Source organism: Triturus cristatus, chromosome 4_1 (assembly GCF_964204655.1).
Source record: "Triturus cristatus chromosome 4_1, aTriCri1.1, whole genome shotgun sequence".
Taxonomy (NCBI): Eukaryota; Metazoa; Chordata; class Amphibia; order Caudata; family Salamandridae; genus Triturus; species Triturus cristatus.
In genome coordinates this window covers 575,004,417-575,024,469 of record NC_140585.1, presented here as the reverse complement: position 1 = coordinate 575,024,469, position 20,053 = coordinate 575,004,417, and the positions used below count along the sequence as shown (strand labels likewise).

The 20,053-nt window shown below is 40.4% G+C and overlaps 1 protein-coding gene across 2 annotated transcripts in view; it reads left to right on the top strand.

Annotated features, from left to right (window-relative positions):
* Positions 1 to 20,053, top strand: part of SEMA3A (semaphorin 3A) — a 607,762-nt gene that overhangs the window by 437,657 nt on the left and 150,052 nt on the right. For both annotated transcript variants that reach the window (XM_085652903.1, XM_085652904.1), the window contains one exon: positions 17,609 to 17,751. In XM_085652903.1, coding sequence (XP_085509029.1) covers positions 17,609 to 17,751 — 143 coding nt within the window. The remainder of the gene's footprint in view (positions 1 to 17,608; positions 17,752 to 20,053) is intronic.

Genomic DNA, 20,053 nt, shown 5'->3' with positions numbered 1-20,053 from the left:
ATCCAAATGATTAAAATAAAAAAAGTTCCTAGATAATTACATTTTCCACAAAACCTCCTGAATTAAATAATCAGCTATCACTCGACAGATTTACCACTCCAGTGATCTCTACTCCAAACACAAGAATGTCTTCATCACATATACATGTAATCAGCAGGAAATTATTCAGCATTAAATCTCAGCTACCCTATAAACTCCTCTCTTCATATAACAGTGCAAATCCCTGCACAAGGCTAACTTTAATTTAGTTTAGAGCGTAAATACTGAAGTAATGTTATCCAAGGAGGAGGGCACACCCAGGTAGCTTTTGATAGGGGTCAATAAATAATTGGGAAACTTCTCTCCTGAGACTAACATTTCTATTATAACTATAACCCTTAGAGGTTGTGGTGAACTTCACATAATTGTTTTCATAGATTTGTTTTTCTTAGTACTGTGTAAGCGTAAGGTTACATTTTTGTCTGATTGAACTATACTGGAGTGAAAGCCTGGTTTTGGAGGTCACCAAAAGGAACATATAGACTAGTTAATCACACTGCATATCATGTATTGGTGGTGCCATATTCAGTTTATGGATTGTGGTGAGGTTTAAGGGCATTTGACCGCCTGGAAAGTGCTGCTCCTCTGCTAAGATTTGATGAACCATGTATGATAGAAAATTAAATTCTTTCATGCTTTTCTCATGGAAATTATGGTTAGGTGTCCAGAAGATAAACTAGGGAGACATGTTCCATAAAACCACAAATATCTTTTCCTACCACATGATACAAAATGTCTGATATACTGAGTAAGATATATACTTCTAAAAACAGCAACAGGCAGTACGTTGATTCCCCAGTATCCTACTGCAGCTTCACCACATTGTTCTAATAAACATTTCATGTTGCTAGAATATGAACTTGAAAAATGAAACCACTTCATGTGAAGGCAACTGCAGTATATGAACAAAACAATGAGTCTAGTTGTGTCATGGAAGATATGGTTAGTGCTCTAAAATCCTGAAATGAAAATACATTTCTTTAAATTCTCGAATGTAATCATCATGCCTGTGAGAATAAATCCAGGTATGCCAAGTGAACTTTGCACTCCAAAGTAGCTGCAGTCTGTTATTTGATTCCCTACTGTTGTGTTACACCTCCACCACAGAATTCTAATCAACTACTATGATGCTAACATTCTATATTCGTAACAAGAGTGAGGTATTCCTTGAAGCTCGGTTTCTCGGTAACTGTGGTGTGTGCTTCAATTCACTGTTCCTGGTATACGCGCATTATAGTGTCCGTGATGGAAGCTAGAACTGTTCTGTACCTCTTGTTCTGTGTGTTTTAGCAAAGCTTGGCAACACTTTAGTAAAGAAAGGCAAAGGCCAGCAACAATATGTGACATTTTGTTTATACTTGTCAAATATGCGAAGAGCAGACTTCATAGGATAAAATAGCGTTCACATCAGAACTTGCACTACATTAAGGAATATAGGACTGAGCAATAATTATTATCACACAGACCTTCACAAAATTGCAAATTTGTGATTTTCAAATATATTACGAAATTGATACTTTATAAAAACCCTCAACATTTTTCAAAAGCCCCAGTAAAATCAAAAACAAATACCTGGTTTACCACTCCTGTTATTGTCCCTGCACTGCCACAGAGGTCAATAAAATGAAGTCGAGCAGGAGTAAGGTTTTTTTTCTCTTTCCCTCCTCCACTTCCTAGAACATCCAATGGAGGTAGAACATGCATTCAGGAACCTCAAAGAATGTCTGTTGCCAGAAATACTGGGACTCAGCAGGGATGTCATTGTCCTGGCGGCCTTTAGAAGCCACTCTCCTGAAGGCTGCTCATTTGCTCCCCACCCCTTCCCCGGTGCCAATCGTCCTCCTGTCTCTCACAGTACAGTTTGTTTCAGGCTCCTGCTCCTGGCAACTCTTGTCATACTCCTTTCTCTGTGCCACTCATCTTTCTGCCCTTCCCCCATGGCAACAATTTTTCTGTTCCATCTCACCACATTCCACCAGTAATCCTCCTTCCCTAAACCCACAGCACAATTTCCCTGCCCTATCTCCTGTGGAAACTCTTGTCCTGCCCCTCCCATCTCACAAATTATTTCCAGTATGAAATACACAGTTCTGAGGGAATCTATCATTTTAGCCCCTTTGACCTCCTGCCACCTTAAATTATGTTGAGAGGGGCTATAATAACAGCTCTCTACAACACCAGGTATTCCACACTGGTAAGCAATATGTCATGGTAGTGTCAGAGACAGCTCTGCTTTAAAATTTTAATCTGTCCTCTCTGGCACCATTCCAAACATCCCTCTTCACTGATTCAAGTTGGGTGTAGATATTTTGCCTCTGCAAGCAAGACTTATTTTTGTAAGAGGCACGTTATGCTTGTTGCAAAAATATTGCAAATGTAGTTGTTTTATGCTTTATTTTCTATTTGTTTTGAGGTCACCGTATTAGGCAAAGCAGACCATTATGGTCTCAGGGATCTCTTCATCTTACCAAATATACATAATGAATAAGGATACTTGTCCTTTACATGAGGGCTGTTGGACATGACATTTTCAGAATGTCATCCCCAAACATTTTGTCTCCACCCTCCAGTTGTTGTTGTTGGGTTTTAGGACTCTGCACACTTTGGGGCGGATTTACAAATAACTGGTGCATCCCTGCATATCAGCAGGGATGCGCCAGTTATTTTGTGTGATGTTAGAAACCCCTTGCGCCACCATGGATGCGTGACGCATCTGTCAGCGTATAGGTGATGCAGTGCTGGAGTCGTGTCGCAAGTGTGACGTAACTCCAGCACTGCTCAGGGGCGGCCTATACTTGCTGTGCTGAGTCACTTCTTATGCCTGCTACAATCAGGCAGAAGGGTTTTGACGCAGCGGGGACGTAAAAGTGACTCCGTGAAATCTTGTAGATTTCACTGCGTCACTTTTACGGGGATTCCTTGCGACGGAACGCCCACCCTGCATACATTATACCTGACGCAGGTATAATGTAGAGCAGGGATTTACAACGTGACGCATCTCACTAGATGCGTCATGTTGTAAATATGTTGCATAGTGGCGCATTGTTTACGATGCTGCTGTGTCACAGAAGGTATGCAACGGTGTCGTAAAGATGTTGCAAGGGGCTTGTTAATCTGCTCCATTCCCTCTGCCAACCAGTGCAAAATTACTTGTGCTCTCTCTTTAAAACAAAGTAGAATTGGGTTGCACCAAACTGGTATATTTAATTTACTTGTAAGTCCCTAGTAAGGTGGCACTATCTGTGGCCAGGGCCTGTAAATGAAATGCTACTAGTGAGCCACTCACGTATGTTGCACTTTAAACCTGTTTCAGGTCCGCCATTGCAGGTTGCATGTGTGCAGTGTACAACTGCCATGTTGACCTGGCAAAGTAAACCCCTTCCCAGGCCCCAAATACTCCTTTTTAATAAATATACCTCACCCCTAGGGTAGGCCCTCGACAGCCTGGAGGGCAAGGTGCAATGTATTGAAGAAGCAGGACATTTAATTTTAGGTTTTACATGACCTGGTAGTAAAACTCTTTACATAGTTTCTAAAACTGCAAGGCCTACCTCTCCTATGGGATAACTCTGGAGTTACCTTATTACATTTTATACATGTAATTTCCAAATGGGAACAGGTCGCTGGTTAATGTTTGGTGTCTCTAGACTAACTTATGGTGAAGTCAGATTTTTAATTACAATTCTGAAAATGGCAACTTTTAGAAAGTTGCCATTTCTTTGCCTTAGCCATTTGGTGCCTGCAGACTGTCTCTGGGTCATATGACTGGGTGTAGTTGACAGTTGGGCTTTATTTATGTCTCCTAGTTAGCCACACATAATGGGGAGATACGTGTGACTGAATGGACCATCACAGGCAGCATGGGAGGGAGTAATGGGCCCAGTCTGAGTTACACTTGAATAGGCTGTGTTCAGACACCAACCCTTCAGTACACGTCTGTACCTGTTGATACTCTGCCAGGAAGAAGGACCTGAGTGCTTCTGAAAGGACTGTCACTCTGCTGTACAACTGCTCCGAAGAACTGCTGTACTGCTGTGCTCGCCTGTTGCCCTCCTGTTTAGGTGAGAGGGACAGGACCTGCATCTCTTGATCCAGAACCTAGTGTGACTCCAAGGACTAGTTGGCTGACCTCCTGATCTGAGCCTCGGGAACGCAACAGGTTTCCAAAAACCTTGCACCTGCACCTGGACTCTGCCCTGCCATCTGTGAGTCTACCCTGCCAAGTGGTGCCAATCCAGTCCTGGACCCTTGGAAGTGGGCATATGGTGCCCTGTCAGCCTCTTTGGATACAGCTGAACAGACACATCTCCTCTCCTGCATTGCGCAAACCAGAGCAGAACCAGCACCTCACTGCAGCTGTATGGATTGGACCTGTCGCAAAAGCCCACATTCTCATCGCAGCCTATCAGCACCACCACTGCATGACACATCCTCTGTGCAGGCCATCTAATTCTTCGTTGACAGTAGCCTCGACCAGCAATTCACAGTTGGTGCTTTTTGCTTTTTTAGTGCTATTTTCACTAACATCTTTAAAATCACATTTATCTGGTTCTTTTGATTGGATATTTTTCACTTTGGTCTTGTTTTACTTACGAAAAATAACTCTAGTCTTCTAACATTGTGAGGGATCCTTTTTTTGTGATATTTTCCCTTTATTATTGTTTGAAGTGTTGCACAAATGCTTTACGAATTGCCTCTAAGTAAAGCCAGACTGCTCTGTGCCAGGCTACCACAAGGCTGAGCACAGGTTAGCTTGGAGTTTGCTTGTCCATTACCCTGACAAGGAGTATGGGTTCCACTTGACCTGGGCTCACACCCCAGTCAACCAACAGCCCAACTTCTTGCAACAGCTATTGCCATTCCATTCAAATGACTTAGAACAAGCTCCTTCAAGATGAATTGCTCCATTTATAAAGTAAGTGCCTAGCTTAGACCCGAGTGCTTGGCTTAACAGGTGCTTCAATATTTATAATTTTGTTTAATTGTAAACTTCATATTTATCTTCTCTGGGCTGGAGTTGTGTTTCTCTGATAATAAAAAAGTGGTCACATTAATGGCTGTGAAACCACAAGAAGAAAGACCTAAACAGAAATAAAGGTAAATATCATTATCTTGCCTAGGCGCATTTTTCTGTCCATTTATACATTTATCAGTTCATTTATATATTTCTGCTTCCTACATCTCTGCGTCCCTAAGATTATCTGTGTTCTAGTTCGTTTCTTCTTCATGTAGGGCTTCATCCACGTTTCTGCACTAGATGTGTTTCTTTCTTGTTTCATAGTGCAGGTCCAAGCATGAGGATAAGGAACCATGTTTTTATTTAAAATGCTTAGCTACTATACAATTTGTGGATAATCAAACAATTGTTTGATTATCCTCAATCCAGCCCTCAAGCATTACCTGTGGAAGCATGGGAAATATATGCCACATGGGGATGAAGAGTCGTGGCAATTGTGTAAACTCTCTATAACACTGCTACACGTTGATCCCCACACTTTACCTGTTCCATCCCTTTTGAATTATTTGAATAAATTACAATGAAGAGTGCATCATGAATTCACTCACCCTCAAAGTTGAAAAGTGTTACTCTTAACTGCAAAAGTAATAGCTAGGCTGGATTGGTATACTATCATGATGTCGGAGAGTGGCATACTTGCGATGAAAGCAGTGAGTGCTGCTTACGTTTGAGGATGAAAAGTAGTCAGGTAAATGGAAGCAACATATAAAGAGTTCACAATAAATGACATTTGCCTTGATGTACTTCACAGAGACAATAACCTTATCCTCAGTTCATGGGGTAGAGATACTAAGGATTGTTTTGTGACAATTTTAATTTCTTCCCTGGTTCACGCTATAATTTATCTTGGTTTTTCTGGTATTTGTACATCAGTGTATAATTAGACGTTCTCAGAAACCATAACTATTGTTGTCTTTTTAAGAACAAAGAACTTGGAAACTGATAATTATATCACAATTAAAACTTTTTTACCCTTTATGAGATGCGAGGAATGTTCCACAAACAGAATCCTGTGAACGTTGTCAGACTGGTAATGTTAGAATTAATGAAGTGCTGCTGGGAGGTCATGTTGATGTTGAAACTTGCAATGATAATAATTTGGTACCGTTGCCATAGCAATTATAGCATACTGTAGTTACATTATAAAGAGGAGCAAATAAATCAAGTGACAGTACATTCTAGTTTTAATATATTTAATAGGCATGGTGTTATTACTGTTCAGATCTGCTAAAAATAACGAGTTACTAATTAGAACATAATGATTTTATAAAGATTTATTTTAGTTTTTCAGGTTACTCACCGTTATTTTAAAGGCAATTTCTTTGTTGTGCTACAACTGCTTTGGATACAAATATTCTAGCTACAACATTTAAAATGCAAATATTTCACCTAGCAAGACGAGAAGGTGGACTTTCACAGAACCGAATTAACTTAGGGCTCCTTGGTATTAATTAGTTGTTTCTTAGATGGATCACTTCAAAAGCTAAATTCAATGTTTAGGTAATTCTGCTATTGTAGCCTGACCAGAATTTATGTCATATACTAAGACCAACTGGAAGAAAGAGCAAACAATATACAATGCATTGGTTTTCAATAGCAACTGACATATCATATATGCTGTAGTGCACAGCACAGATCAATGCCTCTGCACTTTCTGAAGTTGCCTATGGATAGGAATTTTTTACTGGAAGGGTATGGTTCTAGTACATATCCTATGTTGGACAGTGCACATTCATCACTGTACTGTGATGTGATTATGTGTCTCATCAGGCAACCTGTTTGTGTGCCAGTGCAGGGGATGACACCAGCAGTAGGCCAATGTTGGTTCTGTATGTTTGAATAAATAATTTTTTTTAAATGTGCAAAACATTTAATGGATTCCTTCTTATCATACTCTCTGTATGACTTGGTAAAGGACTTTACTATAACCAATGTATAGACAACGAGTCTGAAGAGAGGTCACAGGTACATGTTAAAGAATGTAGGGGCTAAAAGGAGAATCATATAGTGAGGCAACAGCAGAGTGGTCTGCAACATTGCTACATTGCTCCTGATCAAGCCTCTAGAACTTGACATAGTACTCAAAATATGATATCTGAGTGGTTGGAACTTGGGTGGAAACTCAAATACATGGGTTTTTGCTAAACTCGCAGACCCTTTGATGAGCAATGGCAGATTAAACACTGAAAATGTACCAGGCTGCAGATGGAAAAGGCATTAAAGAAACTATTGGCCGCATGTCAACAACTATGGCATCTTCCACATTGAAGCTCATGTAGGTATGCTCAAGTAATGCACTGGACAACACAGAGAACAAAGGTGGAAGTCAACATCAAATATTTCACTGCACTGGAAATTCTTCCTAATAGAATACCACAGAAAAAGGTATATCAGTCCTAAACAATTTGCTAAATAGTCTGCAACTCACTCCTAGACCATCATAAGGAATACTATAGAATGCAAAACTACATATATGGATCTGAGAGGTATCTTGGTTGAACATATGGACAAAAGCTACAAAGTCCTCAAAATGCACACAATACAACAAGGAGAACAGAAACCCTAACTTATGATGATACATGACCCCAGCCCACTTACATGCCATGTTTGGATCTGCAGACACATGTTTGAGAGGGTGTGATGAAAGGGAAACAGTGGGTAATGTTTTCTGCTCTCGTAGATCTGTTGAAATATTTTGGAAAGAGATTATAGAACAAATCATAACCATAACAGTTAGTAAGTTAAACACAACTCCTTGACATTACTATTCAGTGACACTGGGGATGATGCAGAATATTACCACTAACATGAACACATTCCTTCCCTACATTCTTTTAGAACTACAACTCACTTTTGCATATTCATGGATGCAACCCACCACTCCCACCATAAACGTGTTGGTCCAAAGTTTGGTTGATGTATGCAATGGAGAAATTGACTGCTCTTGTAAAATACGACATTACTACATTTTACAACAATTAGGCTCTCTTCCTTTTTTAAACCTTAATAAAAAAATGTTGCTTGCCATAGGAAAGTTTCTGGCCATATGTTCTATAGATCAGGGCCTATATTGCCCGAGGTCCACAAAATCATCCAAAGGCTCCAACAGTGGAGCAATTGAACATGATGCTCTGTAATAAATACATTATTTATAATCTATGAAAAACAATATAATCAAAAAGATTTGCACCTGCAGTCTTAGTAAAGTAAGTTGGAGCAATCTGTCAGCCTGTATTACAAAATGCTATATCCATGCTGTAATAGACAAATTGTAACTATTGTTACAAATATGCATGATGCAATTTAATTCTGTAGAAAGAATTCTTCAATACAGTTTGAGAGTAAAAAGGTTTGACCTTCAGAGCCAAAGCAATGTGCCACAGATGTCATCCAGAACATGAAACAATATTCAGAGTAGAAACTGTTGGAATTTGACACAACAGTTCAGTGGTAACCTCTGGAGCTAAGCAAGCCACTTCTTATAACTCCTTGTGAACTGAGCATAATACCACAGAGGTGGTTTCCAATATTGATAAAATACCCCAGATGTGGCCTCCAGATCTGGACAATACATTTTACATTTCACAATCTTCACATGAATTGACTAAAATCTGTTCTGAAGGGACAGTTATGAAATAGTCAAGAAATTAGTGGTAATCCAGGAACGATTTATCACCATCAGTGGTTTTGGAATTACCAACCTAAAAACTCTTTGGAAAAAGATAGGATAATAATGGATTTATTTCCACACAGCTTCTCTAGAAATAGGGTACAAACTTATGTGTATTACAGGCATATAAAAAAGCAGGTTATGTAATTTCACAAGCCATATAATTTAGTAAAATGTACAATGCATCTGTCTTTCCTTTATTTTTCCATGTGGTCCTTTCTGGGTTGATTGCTAATCGTATGTTATGGTTGAGAATGTACATGGAGGAGCAGGGTTTTAAAATCAAAAGTTATACTAATCTAAAACTCAGATGCAACAGACTAAAGTACTAGCCTAATCCTACAGGTTCATACAGTAATGTTACTTAACAATTAGACTGAAATTATAGAATTAGAAAGCAAAATAGTTTGTCAATCTTACATGCACACACCCCAGGGAGCAGTTGTGATATTTTAGAAAGGTTTTCCAGCAAAGATGATGAAATTCCTTCAACCAAGTCATGAAACAAACACAACAGCAATAGTTGCAATAGTTGCCCTGTTGTACCAAATAAGAAAACATGAGCACCAAGCCTTCAAAACACTGTATAAATGATCCTTCTAATATCAGTTTTAAATATAAATCTGAAAATACATTATATTGCCAGTTTTGGAAAATACAGATGTTTCATCTTGAAATGCAATAGTTGCATTTTGGATAAACTGCCACAATAATGCCCCACCCAAAAAAAATACTGTATTTTCACCTTAATGCTAGATTTTTAAACGTGTTTGATTCTCAAATAATAGCGTCACCAAAGTATACAAAAAGGTGATGGATGGAATGCTTGATTTAATCTCAGCCAAACAATCAAACAATAGAGTAGCATTTTCACCAAAGTATACAAAAAGGTGATGGATGTAATGCTTGAATTAATCTCAGCCACTGGTAATTACTTGGGCCACATCCCAATCCATTATTTTTTGCACACTATCCCACCTCAGTTTGGACCCATCCATATGCAATTCACTTTTGATTCTGCTCCAGTGGGAATAGTCCAGCTTGGACTGGTTTCTTCCTAGCTTGGGCTCATCCGCCAAGTATTTCTTGGTTCTAGCTACAGAGTGTGCACAGGAACCATGTCTGGGCATACCCGTCCCACTTAAGGTGACATACTAAACTATACAAAAAGGTGATGGAAGGAATGTCTGAATTAATCCCAGCCACTGATCATTACTTTAGCATACTTCATTAAGCACTCATGTGTACTGCTGTCACACCTGGACAGATTTTACTTTTCATACCCATTTAACATCATTATCACATACAAGAGTTATTTAACTAAACCTGTGATTTCTATCATTATGGTACTTGGAACAGCCAGAATATTGGCAAAAATGCCCACTTAGCTAAAGAAGTGACAGCATTTTTACAGAGATCGCCATAATGCTGTCAATATGCCCATTATGACAGGTATGTGCCAAAGGGTAGTGAAAATGTTCCTCATCATGCAAAATGTATGCCATTATTATGCCAAGGGCAGCTCGAATATTTCCCACTCTGACAAGAATGTAACATCATTAAGGAAAAAATGAGGAAATTGAAAATATGTGACAAAAAGAAGAAAACACCAAATTACATCACTCATGACATGACACTCATGACATGGTCAGTGACATCCCTCATGACAGGACTGATGACATCACTGATGACATCATCCAGTGTCTTTCTGAAAAATAAATATTTTTTATATATGTATATCTAAAGGTTAATGGAAGAATAAATGGGTAAATAAGTGTCTAAATGGATGTTTTTTTTTGTAAAATTAATTGTATAACTGACTTATTAACAGTATCTTAGTGAATACAGTGATGTAATATGTGACATCATCAGCAGTGGATTGCGGTCGCGCGAGTTATATTTAGCTGAACTAACTATAACGGGGGAATTTCAATGGTTTTTTACGAGTGAAATGTCCAGCTAACTATAACATGTGTGAAACCTATGGTTTTTTCAGTGAATTTGCAAGGTTTTTAAAATGCTAATTCCTAACTATAACGTGTGTGAAACCTATGGTTTTTTAAGTGAATTTGCAAGGTTTTTTAAATGCTAATTTCTAACTATAACGTGTGTGAAACCTATGGTTTTTTAAGTGAATTTGTAAGGTTTTTTAAATGCTAATTTATGTATTATTATATTTTTTATATATTTATTTTACAATAAACTACCTATGTATATAGTTATAGATTGACTGTATCCTGTAATATGGAATGGCTCGTTTAAAATGTTTTTTTTTTTTAAGGGTTTTCACCGTGCGCGCACCCCGCAATTTTTTGAAAAAAAAATAAATGTTTTTTTCACCCTTCGGGGTCCTTCAGGGACCCCCTGACAAAGGCTAGGGGGTCAGGAACTCTCTACCCTGCCCCCTTTTCACGTTTTCCACCTTTGTTTTTCACTGCCACACACAAAATGGCGTCCGACACTTCCTGATTTCGACCGATTCGAATGTTGACTGACATCTAACCACCAATCAGAATTACGCTCGCGCACGGCACCGTGCGCACATATAGATATTTATGTACTTTTAACTGCAATTTTCTCAGGAACTACTGAACAGATTGACACCATAAATGCAAAAGGCACATCCATGACCTGAGGACTACCTCTTTGCCATATTTCAAGTAATTCTGTTCAGCCGTTCGGGCAGTACTTTCGACTAAAGGTCCTATGGGAAAATGCATGGGGAAAACGCGTTTTGGCCCCCACCTTTTTTCTCAGCCCCTACTTGACGAATCACCCCGAGACTTTCAGGGTAGGAGCTGAGCGGAGCGCCCTATTAGTTTTGAAAATTTCACGAAGATTAGTCAACCGGCGCCAAAGTTATTCAAAATAGAATTTTCAGATTTCCTATTGGAACTCGGTCCTAACTATGACTATCTACTGGCGACTGCCAGTAGATAATATATATATTTTTTTATTTTATTTTTTTCACTTAAAAAACCATAGGTTTCACACATGTTATAGTTAGCTGGACATTTCACTCGTGAAAAACCATTGAAATTCCCCCGTTATAGTTAGTGCAGGCAACTATAACTCACGCGACCGCAATCCTCTGCTGATGACGTCTGATATTACATCACTGTATTTAGACACTTATTTACCCATGTCTTCTTCCATTAATTTTTCGCTATACATATATTACAAATATTTTTTTTTCAGAAAGACACATATGTCATCAGTGATGTAATATCTGACGTCATCAGCAGAGGATTGCGGTCGCGTGAGTTATAGTTGCCTGCACTAACTGTAACGGGGGAATTTCAATGGTTTTTTACGAGTGAAATGTCCAGCTAACTATAACATGTGTGAAACCTATGGTTTTTTCAGTGAATTTGCAAGGTTTTTAAAATGCTAATTCCTAACTATAACGTGTGTGAAACCTATGGTTTTTTAAGTGAATTTGCAGGGTTTTTTAAATGCTAATTTCTAACTATAACGTGTGTGAAACCTATGTTTTTTTTAGTGAATTTGTAAGGTTTTTTAAATGCTAATTTATGTATTATTATATTTTTTATATATTTATTTTACAATAAACTACCTATGTATATAGTTATAGATTGACTGTATCCTGTAATATGGAATGGCTCGTTTAAAATGTTTTTTTTTTTAAGGGTTTTTCACCGTGCGCGCACCCTGCGATTTTTTGAAAAAAAAAATTTTTTTTTTTCACCCTTCGGGGTCCTTCAGGGACCCCCTGACAAAGGCTAGGGGGTCAGGAACTCTCTACCCTGCCCCCTTTTCACGTTCTCCACCTTTGTTTTTCACTGCCACACACAAAATGGCGTCCGACACTTCCTGATTTCGACCGATTCGAATGTTGACTGACATCTAACCACCAATCAGAATTACTCTCGCGCACGGCACCGTGCACGCATATAGATATTTATGTACTTTTAACTGCAATTTTCTCAGGAACTACTGAACAGATTGACACCATAAATGCAAAAGGCACATCCCTGAACTGAGGACTACCTCTTTGCCATATTTCAAGTAATTCTGTTCAGCCGTTCGGGCAGTACTTTCGACTAAAGGTCCTATGGGAAAATGCATGGGGAAAATGCGTTTTGGGACCCCCCTTTTTTCTCAGCCCCCCCTTGACGAATCACCCCGAGACTTTCAGGGTAGGAGCTGAGCGTAGCGCCCTATTAGTTTTGAAAATTTCACGAAGATTAGTAAACCGGCGCCAAAGTTATTCAAAATAGAATGTTGCGGATTTCCTATGGAAACACGGTCCTAACTATAACTATCTACTGGCGACCGCCAGTAGATAATATATATATATATATATATAAGGATGTGTCATCATTATCACAGGTCTAGGCAAAATGACAAGAATGAGTCATCGTTATACCTGTGGTAGGTTATTATGTTCAACCCCATCTCTAGGTTGTTCATAATGAAAGGGACAACCAGAATATTGCTAAGAATACCCACCCGTTCACAGTTGTGACACCTTATACACGGCATGCCCAGCAAGGTGAAAAGAATGCCCCACTTTGAAGGTTGGGTTAGCTTTATGCCAAAAAGAGGCAAACTATTGCCATCAATATTCATTATCTCAAGACTGGGACTGGATTATACCGGAGAAAGTTAAAATATTACAAATCCTCCATGCCACTAGCCTATCTGCAAAATCATTACAATTGAGAAAGAAACATATCTAAGCTCATCTTCATGCTCATATACATACACACACAGATACACTGACACTCTAGCCCACAGATGCATGCACACACACACATTCACAATCTAAGATATGAACATGCAAACCAAACATTTAGTATTAATGCACCTCGGCTCCTCCCAACTTTTCTGGTGAGTGGACATGATGATCCTGTCTCAATGTCTCCAATATAATTTCCACCCAGTTTGGCAATTGGCCCTGTGACCTATATTCCACGTGGCACTAGAACTCCTCAGAGGTTTGAAAATGTGCTAGGTTCACTTTCTGCATACTGAGCCCTAAAGAGATCTCTGGGGAGAAGTGAGGAAGCTACATGCTTTAGGAGATTAGAAAATCCAAGAGCAGTCCAGGCACAAAGGGAGGGAGGAGTCAGACTGGGGTAAGAGGAGCAGAGACACATACAGGGATATATGGCTGTTTCACCCCTAATATGCCTGCACAGATCCAACTTCTCTCAGTGTATGACCATGTGCAGGGGAGCCAATTAAAGAATTAGACAGATAGTAATGTGCTCTGCCCAGTTCCTCACCAGGATCCCTGTAAATACTGGCACTGTTGAAAATTATTTTCTGATGTTATCGCTGCCTCCAAGATGCACAACATCATGCAAAAGTGGGCAAAAATAGAAGTCACCCTCCCTCATATTTCCAGTGTGTATCTGTAGGTGATCTGCAGGAGACTGGTCTGCCAGTCTCCTTCTCCTCCCTTGTCCACACGTGGGTAGTCACAACCTCAAATGCTCACATTGGTAGGCCATCACTGCCCTTCACAAGCCTAAGTTGCTGGCTTGTCAGCTGCTCCAACTGGTTCAAGGCCCCACCCACTCTGCTGGCCATCTGCTAGAACCAGTCTTCTCTAACCTCCCTTCCCTCACAGTCACCACCTCCATCCCGGTGTGCTGGTCTGATCATTATGTGATCCCCAAGACACTCTCAGGGGTAGAGCCCCCTCAGAGGGTGCCCCAGAAATTCTCTCTCAAACGCCCCTAGTACAAATTACATTTTGACCAGTTCCACGCCCTACTCTCTGTGAATAACTCCAGCCTGCCAGGTGATCCGGATGCTGCCGACAAAGTGATAGCGGACAGGATCCTTTGCCCTTTGGACACACTTATTCCTGCCAAACAGTCTAAGTGCTGTAACACCAAATCGAGTCCCTGGTAAAATGACAGGCTCTTTACCATGCGCAAAACCTGCAAGAGGCTGGAGCGGGCGTGGAGACGAGATTACGACCCTATTCTGAAAGGGTGTTATCAGGAGGCCATCAAGAAATATCACAGGGCTATCCAGAAAGAACGGGCTGCCTACTTTGCAGACGAGATCAGGAGTAGCAGTAACCCCACCAAGAGTATTGTCTACATACTCAAATCTCCTCGGATGTCTGCAGCACCCTCTATCACGTTGGATGAGCATTGTGAGGCTCTCGCCACCTTCTTCATCAACAAGATGGAAAACATCTATTAAACCTTTCCTCAAGTGGATATGTGCTCTGACCCTGTGGGGTGACCCCATCCCACTCACATGCTTGCCACCTTCTCGCCGATCTCCCAGGATGTGCTGTGTTCACAATGCAGCAAGGTTAAATCTGGCTCTCCTGCCGATCATATAAAGCCTCATCAATTTATGAAACTGCTACCTGTGCTTCTTACACCCCTGGGCCAGGTGATTAACATGTCCCTGTCTATGGCAGTTGTTCCCAGGACTTGGAAGCAGGCCAGGGTTGTTCCCCTGCTAAAAAACCCTACCCTCGACACAGCCAAACCTGAGAACTTTCGTCCTATCTCTCTCCTGCCGTGGGCATCTAAGATCTCTGAGGCCTACATAAACTCCATCTTGACAGGGTTCATGGAAGAAAATAACTTACTTGACCCCTCTCAGAATGGCTTCTGTCCGGGCCACAGCACGGAGTCTGCCCTCCTTGCGGTAACCGAACATCTGAGGGCAGCACTGGATGAGGGACGTACTTCGGCACTGATCCTATTGGATCTCAGTGCCATGTTCATCACGGTCTCCCACCTTATCTTACTGCAAAGGTTGGAGTAGGCTGGCATAGTGGGCATAGCATTGGACTGGTTTGCCTCTTTTCTTTCTGAGAGGACCTTCCAGGTAACGACCCCCCTTTCACCTCCATGGTTTACACTATTAAACAGGTTGTGCCACAGGGCTCAGCTCTGAGCCCAACACTTTTCAACCTATATGTCCAACCATTAGCAGACGTGGCCAGGAGTAGAGGGCTCACAATAGTATCATATGCAGATGATACGCAGGTGGTAGTTGCACTCTCCAATAACTGTGTGCAGGACACCCATAAGTTTCAGAGCGATCTTGCTGCTGTTGCTGGGTGGATGACTGCCAACTGCCTCCAGCTCAATGCCAGCAAGTCTGAGGTTTTGCTGGTGGGGAAAGATCCTGAGCTGTGGAGCGAACACTGGTGGCCTGCCACCTTGGGTTGTGCACACGCCCCCAAACATGTGGTGAAAAACCTAGGTGTCTGGGTCGATTTGGCTCTCAGCTTCTAGGCCCAAACTAAGAAAGTGGCATCAACATGTTTTGGTATACTACGAGGGCTCAAACTGCTGTTGGGTTTTTTCGATCCATCCATCAGGCAGGTTATTGTCCAGGCCTCCGTTATGTGGGGACAGGATTACGCCAGCTTGCTCTACCTGGGGGCAAACAAGTCTGCGATTGTGAGACTGCAGAGGGTCCTAAATGCAGCTTCCAGAACTCTTCTTGGGCTTCCTAGAACCTGCTCCACCACCAGCACCATTCGTCGGCTTCACTGGATGCCGGTGGCCAGACAAGTGGAGTTTAACTCTCTCTGCATTGCGTTTAAGATCTTGAATTTCTCCTCTCCTGGCATCTTGGCCAACCTGCTCTCACTATACACCCCCACTCGCAAACTCCGCTCGATAGGTCATCACCTGGCAGTTGTAAGGAGGGTTCGAGCTGGTGGGCGCTCTTTCCGCACACTAGCAGCTAAACTCTGGAACTCCCTTCCTATACACATTCGCAGCATAGATAATTACCTGGCTTTTCGTAAAGCTATCAAGACCCTCCTCTTTCTTTCAATTTAGGCCTCCTTCTGTCACCTGCCTCCCGTTCTGTCTGCTATCAGCGTGGGACGCCCCTTTGCTGGGGCAGCTGTGCGCTATATAAGACTTCTTAACTTCACTTAACTTAACTTAAGTTCAAGCATACAACTATAGCTTCAGAAATGTACTCCTTAATGTTTCCTCTATGTGGACTAAACTTATAATGTTTTTAGAATTCACAAAGGTATCCCGGATTCTGTGACTACTACAGTTTTCCAAGGAATAATCCTGGATTTTCTTTGACAAATCCATTTCCACTTGAACATTCCTACACCTGTATTATTGTTCATGCATACCATCTTTTGTTTTTGTCTACCCAGAAAAATATTGCCCCCATTGTTTTAACATTTGTGCTATACCCTCTCTAATTTGGGTATAGCATCTGGGTGTGTTGACCCAAGAACATGAATTTACTATGCCTTTTAGAGGAGCAAATCTGTGACAGTTTCCAGGATGGTTAATGGCTGAAAAGGACTCACAGATTTGTTGGTGTGCACGATCGATACAGGGTATCTCAACCTTATAACACTCAGAACCAGACCTTCTTAGGAAACTCCTTCACAAGGAATATGATGTGAAGAAATGGATTTACTAGTGTGAATATACAACTGTGAATATGCACTCGTAAATCAAGACATTTGCGTATGTAAATTCGGCAGTCGCGGCTCCTGCAGGTAAGCAAGGTGGGGCATTGCGGGGCAGGGGGGAAGTCAACAGACGACGCAATAGGATTCATCTATTCATTTTATTTTCCCTATTCCATCGTCTGCAGACTTACCTCCCCAGCCTCCATCCCATGGACCTTACCTGCAAGAGCCACAACTGAAATTGGATATAAACATAAATGTGCCTTTGCACATCAAGCTAATCGACTCTTTTTCAGGAATGCTGAATATAAAGCATTTGTCATTGTTCACAAAAATATAGCTTCGTTATAGTTACTATAAAATATACACTCAATAACTCAAAGACTGTGCATGTCTAATGTATGTGAGCTTAGAAATTTTAGTATATTAGTTTGAAATTATTATGTGTGTAAAAAATTGTATTGTTCAATTTTCTCCACAGATCCGAGGTTTGTTAGTGCTCATTTGATTCCAGAGAGTGACAACCCAGAAGATGATAAAATATATTTCTTCTTCCGTGAAAATGCAATCGATGGCGAGCACACGGGAAAAGCCACGCATGCCAGAATAGGACAAATGTGCAAGGTAAGTGTTGCCTGAAAATAGAAATCATTAGAAATGGCAAGCATGATATTCCCTGTCACTTATAATGCTGCCATACAGATCCCATGCTGAAGTTGCATTTTTTCTAATTTAGAGAGAAACGTGTTTCTGAGAAAACATAACAGATATGGTATCCCAGCTATTAACATAAACTTACTATTTTCCCAGCAGATTGGTATGACACAATATTTTTTGTTTATTCTTTTGTTACTATTATTAGTGTGATGCATGTTATCATCATTGCTTTTATTATTGCTTGAATTATAAGTAATGATAACAACAGTAGCAATAAAATGATAATAACAAATAACAGAAATTCTACTAGTAAAACAATACAATACTAATTTGTTTTTTATGAAGCTCCTACTCACACAGGTCTTTGCTATTTTATAGTTGCAGTATTCAATGTTAAACCCTTTATCAGAGGCATTGCAAGTACAGTGAGAAGATAGTGATGGGCATACAGGTGACTTCCATATCTTTAATGCAATAGATACCTGGGAAGGAGTGAAAAATGACCAGAAAAGTGGTGAAATACTTGGCAAACCAATTCAAATGCAGCCATTTGCAAGGACATCTACCATGGGAAGCAGTGTGTGTGTGTGGGGGGGGGGGGGGGGGGGGTTCTGTAGATTGTCATTCAGGTGCCAGAAGGTGTGGTTGTCTGTTCCAGTTATCTTGAACTTTTCAAATAAAGTGAAAAGGCAATGTAGAGACCAAAGGAAAGGACACACTGTGGTGCAAAATGAGAGAGAAGGCAGGTAAAAAGGCATAGGGGATTGGTTCTTCATTGTAAAAATCATTGGTGAAATTTACCATAGAGTATGGAGCATAGCTCTAGAGATCACATAGGCAGAATGTTACAAAGAAACATTGGTAACGCCAGTGGGTCTTGGCCTGGAATGCCAAACTATTGGTTTAACACTGGTTATGCTCCAATTCCAGACAGTTATTTCTAGACTTTGGGTCATGGTAAAGAAAAAAGGTATGTATTCAAAGGATACAGCTCATCCAATCAGAAAAAGGTGAGGCGAAATGCTCCTGGCTGTGGCCATCATAAGAATATGCTGGGAAACCAGCGAACAGGAGAAAGGTAGCGAAATGGACAAGAAAGCCATCCAACCATGAACATACGGCTGACCTAAAGCCCACTCTACTTAAAATGAAAATGAATGGTCTGGTCAACAGACAGCTTATGCTGTCTCTAATTGAGCCCTAATTTAGAGGACAACTAATATGACGATAGTAGGTATGCCTTATCCATTCCCTCTGAGAAAACGAATAAAATATTGGCAGGCATATGTACCAGTCATTCCACGTGTGTCTTCATTATCTTTAAAACACATTAAAATGTACTAAAATAGAGACCACCTTACACTGTGTGATGCTTTTCTTGATATTTGTTTGAGGCATTTCTGATTCGGTCACCCTCTCTTTCCTGAGGCCGTGCCTCCAACATCAGTTCAGTTGGCAGGTATCCACACCTCTAAACCTTGCAACAACAATTGCATCAAAGTTGGCAAGTGCATCAGAGAAATCAAGGACAGCAAGGACATTAAAGGAAATGTTTGGCTAGCTTGTTTGTAGTAGAACCGCCCGTGTTTTCTTTTCTTTTTTCACAGGCGGTGTGTGGCTGCAGATATGTAGTGTAACATTCATGTTGCTTTTCTAAAAGGTGTCACATTCTTCACATGTGACATTCTCCACACAGTCTAGTGATTTCATATTACATCTGCCTGAAAAAAACAGACTGACTTCAAAATAAGTATTCTCTTTAATTTTAATTAAGATATTACACTTCTTTTATTTTAGATAATAACTGTATTGCTGCACTGTTTTTATCCTCCATTTTGCCAGCCCACAGATATTTGTTCATGTTCAGCAATGCTATATTTATTGCAACGCTTACACATTCTTGGCAAGTTACATAAACATGACTACACATTCTTTACTTGATCCGTATGTGAAAAAGCCCAAACAAATACTTTGAAATAGTATTCCTCTTTGGCAGTGCACCCTAATCTCTGTTTGTTGCACAGCATGTTTTAATAACACTTGCAAACATTGTGATTCATACACTCTCCACAATTAGTCAGGACAAAAATATCTGCCACAAGACATGTCTTCCCTTGGACAAAGAAGTGTTTACATATTTAGCTCGCTTTCCACATCTTTCTCTGCAAAAGAAGTGTATTTCATTGCACCTCCTTATATTTTAATTTGATTTTAAAAAAATCACACATTAAACTCATAAACAGCAAGGATAATGTTTATAATCTTATTT